At 53.4% G+C, this 12,559-nt stretch overlaps 1 protein-coding gene across 1 annotated transcript in view; it reads left to right on the top strand.

Annotated features, from left to right (window-relative positions):
- Positions 1-12,559, top strand: part of LOC103914144 (protein CEPU-1-like) — a 157,177-nt gene that overhangs the window by 122,845 nt on the left and 21,773 nt on the right. Inside the window, 1 exon segment of the mRNA XM_009320749.1 lies at positions 4,375-4,500. Within this exon segment, the coding sequence (XP_009319024.1) occupies positions 4,375-4,500 (126 nt within the window).

Below are 12,559 nucleotides of genomic sequence, written 5' to 3'. Positions count from 1 at the left end.
GAATGGAAACTGCTCTGCTGCAACCTGGAGCAGTTGGATGGGGAGGTCCCTGCCTGGCACCCAGCCCCAGCTGGCCTCAGTGGACCCCTCCATTGTTGGCATGGGAGTGCGGGCTTGGCCCAGCTCGTAGCATCGCCGCGAGCAGGGCTGGGGCACCCATGGCTCTCGCTCGCCGAGTCCCAGAGACAGGACCCGTGGTAGCAGCGCTCTGTAAAACACAGGGAAGTCTGTGGGTGACAGCGGTAAGAGGCTGCTATTAAAAGCAGGAGCAGCAGCAGCCTGATGTTCAGGAAGCTGCCAGTGCACATCACAGATCGCCTGCAGAACGCAAGTCTGAATCTCCCTCTTTTTCTTTCTTTGAGACGCTTTTATAGTTGTTCTTTGTGGTTTCCTTTGATCTGGAGCAGATGTTGCTCGTGCTGGAAGATGGAGGTTTGCATGTTTTATGAGGGGGAAGCATGGCGCTTGCTAGGCTTACCGGGAGAGCCTGCTCGCTCACAGGCTGCTGCTGGGGGCTGCGAGTCCTCCACAGTGCAGAGCGCTTTGCTGGGGCAAGCACCCGCTCTGCCCGGCTCCTGCATGAGAAGGGATTTGCAGGTCTGGAAAGGTCACACGTGTATTTCTGCCCTACTTGCTTGGCTCCCAAAACTGGGTAGAAAGGAGGTGATTAAGGCAAAAAATGCAATTACTGCTTGCAGACACCCAACTTGGTGAGGCTCATCTGCGGTCTCCTTCCCTGTCTCTGGTGGAGAGGTTGCTCGAGATTCATGCTCCCCTAATACTCAGGGGTCTCCTTGCCTCTTGCCTGATGCGTGGCTAAAATTTGGGGTGCCCGAGGAGCCCAGTCACGCCAAGGGGTACATCAGGAGACAGCGGCGAGGACGCAGTGTCGGGGAGAGGAAAGCACGGGCAGCAGCACGGCCATTGCATGCAGGGAAGATGGATGGGGAAGTAACGATGGTAGGAGATGGCAGGGCCAAGGGGTACGTGCATGGGATGCGTGAGCTTTTGCACCTGTGTTGGCTCTGGGACGGGTGTTTGGAGGTGAAAGCATAGCGGGGATATAGTCAGTGCCGGTGGCAGGAGGGTGTCTGTGCGCCAGGGAATATATCTGTGTAGGCAAGTGCATATGCTTGGATCCGTAAAGACATATATCACCTGACTGAACACCCTCAAACGTGTAACGCACCATATGGTTTGGTTAAATATTTAAGCAAGCTGCTTTCTGTCCCGGAGACTCCACATGTGCGAGCGAGTGCCAAGCCCGGGCAAACTGAGGGCATGCCCTGGGCACCTGCGGAGGGCTGCAGTGGCTGAGAGCAGCCCAGAGACCTTTCCCGTCATCGTGGCAAGGATAGGGAAAAAAAGAAGTCGTCAGATCGATAAAACACCAGCCTGTCTCTGGGGAAATCTGCACTGTGTAACTGGAGCAGCTTGGCCAACACTGCCATGTTTAATCACTTCTGAGCAAGAGAGATGCTGAACACAAAAGGACTGCCCGCAAGGAGAGGGTTCCCGCCTGGGAAGCCTGCATTTATTTAGCTTTATTTATTTATTCATTCCCATAGGGGCACAGCTCCATCTGCATCCCGCATTCAGCGTAAGAAATTTCTCATCTGCCCCATTGCTGCAGAAATGCCAACTGACAGTGAAAGTGCTTTAATGCAGAGGGAACGGGAGCACCGGTGACCATTAAATAGTATTAAATATATATTTGCGATCACCTGTTTATTAAGGTTTCCCTCCCTAGCGTGGTAGAAGCCTTGCAACATACCTGTTCTGTCTCCAGAAAGGCATTTTAAATAGTTTGTGTGGTTAATTATTCAAACATTTAATTAGCACACAATAACTGTCGTGTTAAATCCTACCACTGCACATTTAATCTAAGGGTTAGCTAACGACTTTGCTGAAGTCGGTCTGGTTTACTTCCCAGCCATTCCTGCCTCATCTCATCCCAGGTGGGCTGCAGTAAATTGCCTCTCCCTGAGCATGTCCTGAGCTCGCCGGGGCATGGTGGGCTTTTTTCCCCGGCGCACGAGCAACTCGAGCTGCTTTTGCACTTGTTGGAGAGAGATGCAAAGTCTCCTGTTGCCCAGCCAAGCAGCAACACAATCATCTCTCCCCCTCTGCCTGGTCTGAGCAAGATTTAAATCTCCTGCTGTATTGCTGAGGAGGAGGATGTAACGCTCGTGTTTCGGGAAATCCAAGTTTAATTTGTTGTAATTATGTTTTAGAATCGGGTCAGTTGATTTGATTACAGATTTTTGTCTCTCTCCTGGCTGGGTGCAAATCCATGTGTGCGGTACCAGAGTCGCGGTGCCAAGCCTGACTTGATTTTTTTTAAGTCTCGGTGAGCTCTGCAAAACAAGCTGAATTGGGTCGATGTGGATTCAGTAGTTAAAAACGTCAGAAAGGTTCCTGTGAGATTTAGCGAGCATCGCATTGAAGATGATAGATATTGCTCTAGTTTTGTCGGGACTTACAGCTGGAAGCTATTGCCTCTTCCCGGGCGATGGTGGGCAATTCACTGTGCCTCCACTTGTCTCTTTCCATCTCTCTGAAATGGCAACCGTAATACCTCCTTGGCCTATTTTTGTTGTCTAGACCATAAGCTCGGTCTTTTTAAAGCACACATGGGTTTCCTGGCTAGCGGTCCCAGCCTCACCAGGAACGCGGTGGGGCAATCGTAGCGCCGTTGGAAGTAATTGCATCTCCTCAATGGACTACGTGGCTATTGGCAGAGCATCTCCCAGCTCCGTGCGGGCGGGTGGTCCCAGGAGGCATGTGCTGTCCCTTTACGCTGGGCTTAATGACACTGATGCATATTAATATTTCTTTCGATGTCATCTTCATGCCCTCCACTGTCCTGCCCCAGAGCCCCCACTGTTCTGGAAGCGTCTGATCCATAGTTGTCCTCCGGTGCATGATTAGCAGATTAGCCGTCGTGCCCAGAGCAGCAAAAAAATGAACTCCCAGAAGCCCTTCAAAACAGAGAATAATTCATTACCCACCTTGATTTCCACTTAAAATGTACTTTAACTACACTTCCAACTACAAACCCTAAATCACCCTCATGTTCACAAAAAATCCATCATTTTTTATTTTATTGCACGGCACTGGCATGACATAATCCCTTCCAGAGCATCTTGGAGTGCTTTACGGATCAATAAATTACTTACCTGCACAGCAGAGGCAATGTGTGCAAGGCCATTGCAGTCATTCCGGCTCGGCGCAGCCCCGGGAAGGTGTGGGAGGCGGGGAGATGCAGGGAAGGGGTGCTGAGGAGCGCGGTCCAAGTCAGGAATAGGGGTGTTGCAATGGTCTGGGCTGCAGCTTCAAGCGGGGTCGATGCACAGGGCTCGCCCAGGGAGGGTGGAAGGAGCAGGATGCTTTGCAAGTGATTTGTGACTCTCCTGCAAAGTGCCGCAGTGGGGTGCCAATCCGCTGCTAGGCTCCGGAGAATGGCCTGACAAAAAATAAACCGAGGAAGGTGATGGTCTTTATTATGTTCTGCAGGTGCAGGCTGATAACAGCAGCCAATTGTTTTTCTCATACAGCCCTGCTGTAGAGCTTGTAGAAACCCCAGCCCTCCCTGGCACCCGCATCGCGTCCTCCGCTCACACAGCAGCAGGGGCTGAGCGCTCCCTGCTTGCTCCTCATCCCTTCCCCTTCTTATCACCCTCCGTCCTGTATGTATGTCCTCTCTTTGGGTCTGGGCCCCTCGTATCTGACCTGCTCCTGAGTGTTCATGATGGCAGTGCCAATGCAGTGGGATGGCTTTCATCCCGATTGAATTTCCCTTTGCACGGTGGTAGACCTCAGAGGCTCCTCAGTAGACTTGTCGTCTTCATGCCCAGCTCCTCTTGGTGCTTTTCTGGTTGCAAGGGCATGGCAGAGAGCCTGCAAGGCTGCAGAAAGAGCTGCAAGCCACGTGCATGCTTTGGGTGCTCTTGTTGCGCCAGGAGCGACTGCTGCCTTTGAGGGAGTTTGAAGGGGGTGGATGGTGTTTTCTCAGTAGGATGCAGCTCTGCTGGAAAGGGTTCTTCATGGCTGGGAGGACGGGATGAGTACTGGAAGCCGGGTGGGGAAGAAGTACCGTCTTGCGCACCACAGAGGTGCTGAGGAGGAGCTGTCTTGAGCCTCCCTAAAATGACTGAATGCCCTCTGGCTACAATTTCTTCCCACTTCAACCCTGTCTTCTCTGTCCCCCCTTTCCCCTGTGTGCTCCCGTCAAGTCAGATGAGACTGATGGGCTACTGCATAGCTTGTCGAGGTGGGGGGAGGAAGGAAATTCAGCCTCCTTCACCCACACTTAGAGATTTGAGTCGGAGCAGACCCGGTTGCATTTTCATTTCTCTCTTTGTGTCATTGCAGTGTCTCCGAAAATCACCGAGATCTCTTCTGACATCTCCATCAACGAGGGCGGCAACGTCAGCCTCACCTGCATAGCCACGGGCAGGCCAGATCCAACAATCACCTGGAGACACATCTCGCCCAAAGGTAAGAGCCGAATGTTACCAGAAATATTCCGGGAAGGGCACAGCGCCATTTGCGAGCGGCTGGGGAGGCGTCGTTGGCTGGTGGTTCACGTGGTGCTTCAGTTGCAAAGAGAAGGTGATGTGCACCGAAAAGACGTGACTTAATGCAGGAGTTGATGACTCTGGTGGAGAAACATCCATCTTGGTGGTGTGGGAGAGGAGCTTATGGTTTTGCTCGTGTGGAGGACTGGCAGTAGGTACCAGGTTGGGGTTGTCATGCTTAGGGATTGCGTGTGCTTGTCTGGCCCTATTTTGAAAAGTTTTTGGGGAGTTCTCGCACGTTGCTTCAAAGGAGGACTGTAAATAGTGCAAATGAGCAGGAAAGCACACAAAGCATTAATTGGTGGCCTTGTTAATTGGTAAGCAAAACCTGAGCAGAACTGTGTGGGTGTGACTGCTGGGAAGCAAATTCCCATACGTGCCCGTTCGGGAGCATATTATTTCAAAACCGTTTCCCAGCTGCTTTTTGGCATTTGCTTTGCGTTTTGCTGCCCTGTTAGTCCTGGGTGGCTGCGAGGTCCTCGCCGGTGAGCTGGGGGTGAGATCTGGGGGCTTTGGGTGGGATGAGCAATCCGGCCAAGGGGCAGTGCCTGGCTCTGATCCTCTGATCCTGCCTAAGCCCTTCAGTTCAACTTCAGTCATTTTTCCCCTGAGGTTTTACCAGCGTGGGCTGTTGTCCCAGACATTTGCCTCAAGTTCTCCTCAGGGGTGCCCCAGCCGTGCTGTCCGGCAGCCGAAGGAGACGATGCAGCAGCGGCAGTGATGGATGGCGCCGCGTCTGTGCTCTCTATTCAGCTGCCTGACGATGGCTGCGGTGTCTTGGTGCAGCTCCCTTGATTTTTCACTATTTGTCTGCACTGTAGCAAACTGCTGGGCCAGATCCATCACTCTCCATAGCCCAGGCAGAGAGCAAACTGAGTTGGCAGCATCTCAGCCCCTTCCCTTGACAGAAGCCTCTGTAAAAACCATTCCCCTACGGCGCACGTGTTGCCTTATCCGCTTTAGGTGGTCGTGCCTCAGAGACGGTGGCCTTCGGTCGGGGTCTGTGATGTTGGATAAGTGATGAAATGCAGGGCGCAGATCCGTGTGCTCCTCTCCGGCCCCAAGCGTCTATCCACGGCATCGAAGTTGCTGTCACTGTATCTGTCACCGTCAGGCGGCATTTATGGTTGAGGCAGTCCATGTGCTCCCACCTTGAAATCTTTCCTTCTTTCTCCTCTTCCCCTTGTCTACCCTGACAATGTCTTTTTGTCTCGCTCAACCTCCTCACTGCCTGTTTTTCACATGCATCTTGTTTTCCCCGCAGGCCCGCTCTCCTTCCCGCACCCCCTCCTGCTCCTCCGGGACCCTCCTCTCCCACTCCCGTGCCCCTCGCTGCCTTCTCCTGCACGCCATCCATCCTTTCCTAACCAGGCTCCCGGCTTACGATGCCTCTGTCTTTCGCGAGGGCTATTTTCTGTGTTTGCTGCCATCCAGCAGGTTTCTTTCCCCAGGGAATCTTTACCTGCGCTTGAACCAGATGTTTCCATTTTACTTAGGACTTAGCTGCTATGGAAACTGAGGATGCACCAGGAGAGGAAGAGTGAGCTAATCAGAAATTACCTGTGGCGCTGTGTAATTTGCAGCAGCAGCTCTTACCTGATTTTGGCCATGATTAGGCATTCTGCTTTCAAAACTCAAAGGGAACAAATGATCACAGAGATTTACTTAAGTCTGGCCTCCTGCTGATGGAGGGTGCTGAGCCCAGAGGTGGCCCGAGACAACTTCGGTGGCTGCCCGTCTCCGTAGGCAGCTCCTCTGTTTCTCTCTCTGGGTCTGCCAAGCCACCAAGGGGGACCTCTACTTCTCCATTTTGTATTCAGCGCACATAGGAGAGACGAGGATTGGAAGCGCGGGGACTGGAATAAGAGCCAGGGCAGGTGCACAGAGGTGCTATAGCAGATGCCGAGACGGTAGCCCTTTCCCTAGTAGGATATACTCTGATTTGGAGAGCCAGGAGCGAGCGGGGACCCAAAGCTAGCTGCCGGCCCCTCTCGCAGTTGTAGGTCTGCCTTGCCGCTCATTCCTGAGAAAGTCTCGAGCGAGCCACTGCCTGTTCCTTCTCGCCGTCTTTCTCCGTCTCATTTGGAGTGGTGGAGAAAAGGGACCAGGGAGAATTGGTTAAGGGAAAGCTGGTGCATAATTTAAGGGTTTACAGAGCGGATGGGTGAGCGGCTCTCAGCAATGTCACTGGGGAGAGGCTTTGATAGCGCTGTCTGTGCCAGGCACGGGCAGACCGGTAGCTGAAGGAGCCGGTCCCCACGCTTAACGCTGGCGAGTGCTCCTCTGTGCAAAGGCACTTCACGGGCTTCATTATTTTCTTGGCAGCTGTGAGCTTACTGTGTGGCTCTTGGTGGGAAATGGAGCAAATGAGAATGTTTGCTCACTGGGGGAGCGTGCGGTTGGGTCCTTCAGAGGATTTACACCAAGAGCAGCCTGGCTCCGCAGTGACTGATCTCACTCGAGACTCTTTTCCAGCCACTCCCAGCTCCCTTGACCGCTCGGCTGTTTTCTCACCCGTGCATTGCTCTGGTCCCGTGCAACATGCATTTAGCGGCTTGGTCTGGTAAGCTCTGCTGAATTTTCGCATCTGCAGTTGCTGCCACATTATGGGAGCTGTTAAACCTGTTTTTGAGGCTCTGTTTGGTTTGGGGGCTGGAAGAGTTCCATGCAGCCGGGAGGAGGAGAGCATTTTCGCTCTATAACTCAAGAGCTGAGTGAACCTGAGCAAGAGAGTTTTCTGCTAGTGAATCGCATGAGTGCTGGCCCTATCGGTGCCTCCATCACCGCTCAGAGCCTTGCGCGGTGGCTGGCCCTACCTGTGCCCATCCTCATCCTCCTGCCGTGAGCAAAAGCAGGATATGCCGGCTCTGGGGAAGGGTTTTGTGAACCTGTGGCCAGTCCAACCAAGATGTGTTACAGCCTGTCTTCTGTCCCTCTGCCTCACCCCTCTCTGTCCTTTTTTATTTCTTCTCCCAGTAATGTTGTACTAACCCACGGCAACTCCTATTAATGCAGCTGAACAGGTTGAGGTGGAAAAAGAAGGGAAGCTGGTGTAGTCACAGCTTCTTCTGCCTCAGCGGAGGAGACTTAACTGCATTAGGGCTCTGCCCTGGGCTGGGGCGCTCCAGCTGTGACAGCACGACTGCCACTGGAGCTGCCGGGCACCGGGGCTTCAAAATGCAGCTCACCGAAACCGTACCGGGAAGCCAGCTCTGGCATGCGATGGGGCGGCTCCATCCCCCCTTGGCACCCCTGCGGTGTCAAGACCATTAGGACGGTAGTCAAGAGAGGCGTCCTCAGCGGGGTGAAGGGAGGGAGGAGGGCAAAGAGGGAGAGAAGGATGTAGATAACCATGGTCGGGATATAACATCCAGCGTGAAGGCAGCAGCATCTTTCCAGAGGAGATGCAGGTTGTGCAGGGGACTTGGACACTGGGGTCTGAAAGGGCAGTGTTGTGTGTGCCTACGCACATTCGTGTTTGCACCCATAAGTGCCGAGCATCTGTTTGTTTCGAAGGCTTCGGGTGTATTACGGTCCCCAGCCTCGCAGTGCCGATGCCATCTGTAAACTGTGGAGAGGTCTTCTAGTTAATACTCTGGTTTTGGTCACTCAGGTGTTTCCATAGTTACCGGGCTCTTTATTTTTTGGGGTAACTCTGACGTTGTCATGGCGATTGCCATGTTGTCAGGCTGGTTTTCATCTCTCGACGGACGAAGGCTGGAATTTCTTGGCTAGGAAAAAGCGTGGCGTCCCGAGCTGCCGGGCACAGGGTGACGCCGAAGCACGCGGGGCTGCTCACTAGCAGAGCAAGCAGCACCGTGTTGAGCTAACTGGGGGATATTTATCCATGCTGCAGACACGGGTCTCGTCACACCTCCCGTTAAGCTGAGGAAATGTGCTGAGGAATTGCCGTGAGGGCTCTCCTAGGAGGGATGAGGGCTCGGCAGCCTCTGTCCGGGAGAAGCAGGCATGGCTTAGGAGTAATGATAACGAGGGCGCTTTAGTCAGAGGGCAGGTGTGGTTATCCTGCTGTGACAGGGCCAGGGACACGAGGAAAGGGTATAAAAACTAGATGTGTGCACGGGGATACCTTTGCTGGCACATCTGCCTGGACAGCACCGGTCCGCCGTGCGCGGATGTCCTGAGCCAGAGGCTGCATCGAAGTTGTCATCCTTAATGACCCTTGATGGACTTTTCCACCCTGGTTTTGTCTAATTGCTTTTTGATTATTGCTGTAGTGTGTAAGGCTTAAGACAGCGGCTGACAGGGTAGGAAAATATTACGGTTTGGCTTGATGGTGTATTTGCTCATAAGAGGTCTGGTAGAGAGGTCTTTATAGAGGGAATCCCTCATTAATCTCAGGATTAGGCTCGGCACTGGAAGCTCGATCCCGTGCAGAGCCAGAGTCCTGAGCTGAGTCCTGAGCTGTGATTTGTGGGGTAGGTGCCGCCTGGGTGCTTCGCAAGGCAGAGGCACAAGACAGGGGAGATGCTCGGAGGGTCCCGACATCGCTGCTGCCCGGATATCCTCAGTGATCAGTCCATTTAACCTCCGTGGCCCTCCGCGTCCTCCCTGGAAGAGGTACAATAGCAGTCCCTTGTCTCGAAGGACCGATGGGAGGATAAATGCATTCAAGACATGAGGCGCTCAGACGCTGTAGTAATCACAGCTCATACATGCACTTAAGATAGATGAGACACGGTGGCCTAATGTGGCAGAGGTCTCATGAGATCATCTGTCTATACATCAGCAGCAAACCAGTGAAGGGACTCTGGGAGAAGTCCGGTATACTTGGATATATTGATTCTCTCTGGCTCTTGGCGGGACTTAAAACAAGAGGACAAGCGACTGCAGAAAAAATCCAGCTTGAAGAGTTGCTTGTCCCTGGGAAGGGGACACGTCCTCCTCTCTCAGAGGTTTGTCCATTGAGCACATCGTTTTGCTGTCCTTCATCTTTCCAGGATCCTTTCTGGACAGGAGGCAGGGGATATTTGTAGGTCAGACATCAGATCTGAAGCCCAGCCCGGAGGCACCGAGAGAAGGGGGATCCATTTGGGTGGGAAAATCTCCGCCTGCTTCTGTGCTGCCGTGTCCCTCGCAGTGATCAAGCTCAGCGTCCCGCAGCATTGCTCCCTTTAACCCTGCCTCAAGTCACCTAATTAACTTTAGACCAGAGAGTCGTGTTCTCTGCTGGTCCTTTTAACAGGGAAATCTCTCTCGGAGTGAGCAAATGGTTTGTGTAAGGCTGCTTCTGTGTTCATCCTGGGTCTCGTATTTCTGCACTGTCTCTTGTCTCCTGTTGAGGGTTCAGGTGGTTTTGAAGGAGGCCAAGCACCTGCCTCACCTCTCTTCTCGGTGTTTAGGCAGCAGGAGGGGTTTGTCTGCATTGCCTTGGGCTGAACACATACCAAAGAGCCAACCAAAGCTTGTAGTGCCTTGCAGAAATGAGGGGTTTGAGCCCCTCTTGAGGAGGAAGGATTGAGGGAGATGTTGTGTGAGCCAACACATGCGGTGTCTCCAAGAAGGGACGCGAGTCCTCCTACCGTGGCTGTGTGATGGAGCACAGAGCCATCCCTGAGCTGCAGCGTTGGGTTGGTCACTGTGCCATCCGTGATGTCCCACCTCACCTCGTTGCGTGCGTCCCCCTGGTCTTGTGGTGGCCCAGTGTCTTACGGGGGCTCGTCTGACTCATTCGGTGGCCGAGCACGCCGTCCTCCTTCCAGGAGGCAGTTGCAGGCCTGGGCTCCAGCTAAATTAACTGAAGCATTTCAACCGGCTCCAATCCTGTCGGCAGCTCAACCGTCCCCTTGTTTACTGTTGAAATAATTACTGCTTTGCCATAATATTAGCTTTGAGCCGTGACTCCATTACCATTATCGCCGGAATATTACCCATTTATTATCTCCCAGCAACCCTGGAAGATGAACACTAGGCTTCAGAGACCAATTGTTTTACAACAGACAGGATCTTGGTGTGCATTGTTTAATGAGGTAAACTACATTATAGCTGGCATTAATTTGGCTGCGGTGCACTCCACTAAATCATTGTTAACCTGTAAATCTGCCACCGGTTTTGATGTGCGCTTAATCAGCGCGCGCCGGACAGATCGGCCAGGCAAAGGGTCACCAGTGGCCCAGCTCTGTTTGTGCCGCGTGCGGTGCAAATAAATAGGTTGCAGCGCTCTTGGAGAAGCAGGACTTTGAGATGGACGCTAGTTTTGTGCATGGTCATGGTGAAGGAGAAGCTGGCAGCTGGCGTTGCCAGGGGTTGCTTGCAAAGCATGCGGACACGTGCTGCGAGCAGCGACGGGATCCTGCGAGGAGCAGGGTGAATATTTAGCCCTTTGAGTGCCAGCGGCTTCCCCATCGGCTCCCGTGGGAGCAGGATCTGGCCCAGCAGGAGCCAGGATCCGGCAGCATTTCATCATGGGCTCCAGGGTTTGCTTTGCTCAAGGAGTGACTTAAACACGGTTAGCGTGCCATGTGCTAAGTGCTTGGTTGTGGGTAGCTCCTTTTAGCATTTCCCTTCCACTGATGTGCCCCGGTTCCTCCTGCTTTTTCGAAGCAATGGGAGATTATGTACTTGTACGTGTCTATATATAAAAGTAATATTTTTGATTCCCCGCATGGTGGAAATGAACTCTATGAGCTGATTTGTTTGCGTATTTGGCATAGCTGCCTTTAAAATATGCATCTTGGTACAAAAATAACAAGACCCCTACCAGCTACAAATGAGGCAATGTCTTTCCCTTAAGAAAAGGAGGGAAAAAAAAACCCTCTCTGCTTCAGCATATTCCCTAAACATAGCTTTGCAATGTCACGCTTTCCCTCCTTGCCAGAGGCAGAGCATGCTCGACTCCTTATCTCAGCCTGGGGAAGCAGGTGGGCCAGTCGCTCTCGTGGAGCAGCGGTGCTGCTGGTTGCTGCCCTGCTGGGGGGCAAAAGCGGGCAGCTCTGCCTGCACCCCCGTGTTTCACCCTTCAGCTCATCCCGTCGGTTGCTGGCTGCCTTTCCTGCAAGGGCGAGAGCCGCCGCAGTGTTACAACCATTCCTGATGTCGGTGCTGCTGCCGTGCCCGGCGCGAGGCAGCTGGCACCCCGTAATAAGAATATCGGAGATTTCTTTTTCTTCCTCCCGAGCCGACATTTGCATGACAATCCCATCCGCCCTGCGTGCGCGAAGCGGTGGCGGGACCAGGTTCGGGCAGCGGGGGAGTTTCTATTCACTCCCGTTGCCTGGGATAACGCCCTCGCCGCCCCCCACCCGACCATCCCGCGCTCCGGCTTTGTGCAGAGACAGAGATTTTCACACCACCGGCAGCATCGCCCCGCGCCGGTGGCTTTTCTCCATCCCCAGCGGTGCCTCGGCTAACCGTGGGAAGAAGGGGGTATGTTAGTTATTTCTTTGGTGTGGTGGGATGAGGCGGACAAAACCCAACACGCCGCCGGTGTCAGCTTGCCGGATTTTCTGTCTCTTCTTCAGCGCTCAGCGCAGCTCCCTCCTTCCCCGGTAAATGTGTGGCTTTGTGTCGGCGGCTCGCTCCCTGCCTGGGACTCGCCTTTCATTCAGCTGGCGTGGGGAAGAGCAAGGGACGGGAGTGTCTGAGATTCGAGAGACCTCCACACAAATTAAAACCTTTTATCAGCCCCTAATAGCTGTGCAAACTAATTATATTTGGGCCAAACTTTGCCAGAGACTCCCCCGAGGTATTATTATAAAAATCTGAGCTGTGGAAACGCGTCCCCATTCTGTCAACACCAGGTCGCTTCAGCTATAGAAAACTCGTCTCCAGCTCATTTTTAGCTCCCGTGATGTGCTTTGCATAAGCCGCCGCAGTTGTTTTCGGGGAGGAGAGAGCCCCGCTGGGCTGCCTCACATGTGGTCCAGGTCTGCCGAGCCAAGGGCAGGGCGGGGTGTGGGGGAACAGCACCGAAATATTTATTTGCCCAAGCCCTGCTAGCCTGGCTCGGTCTGCCGCCG

This window comes from Pygoscelis adeliae, unplaced genomic scaffold (genome assembly GCF_000699105.1).
Source record: "Pygoscelis adeliae isolate BGI_AS28 unplaced genomic scaffold, ASM69910v1 Scaffold253, whole genome shotgun sequence".
Classification (NCBI taxonomy): domain Eukaryota; kingdom Metazoa; phylum Chordata; class Aves; order Sphenisciformes; family Spheniscidae; genus Pygoscelis; species Pygoscelis adeliae.
This window is presented reverse-complemented; position numbering and strand designations above follow the sequence as displayed.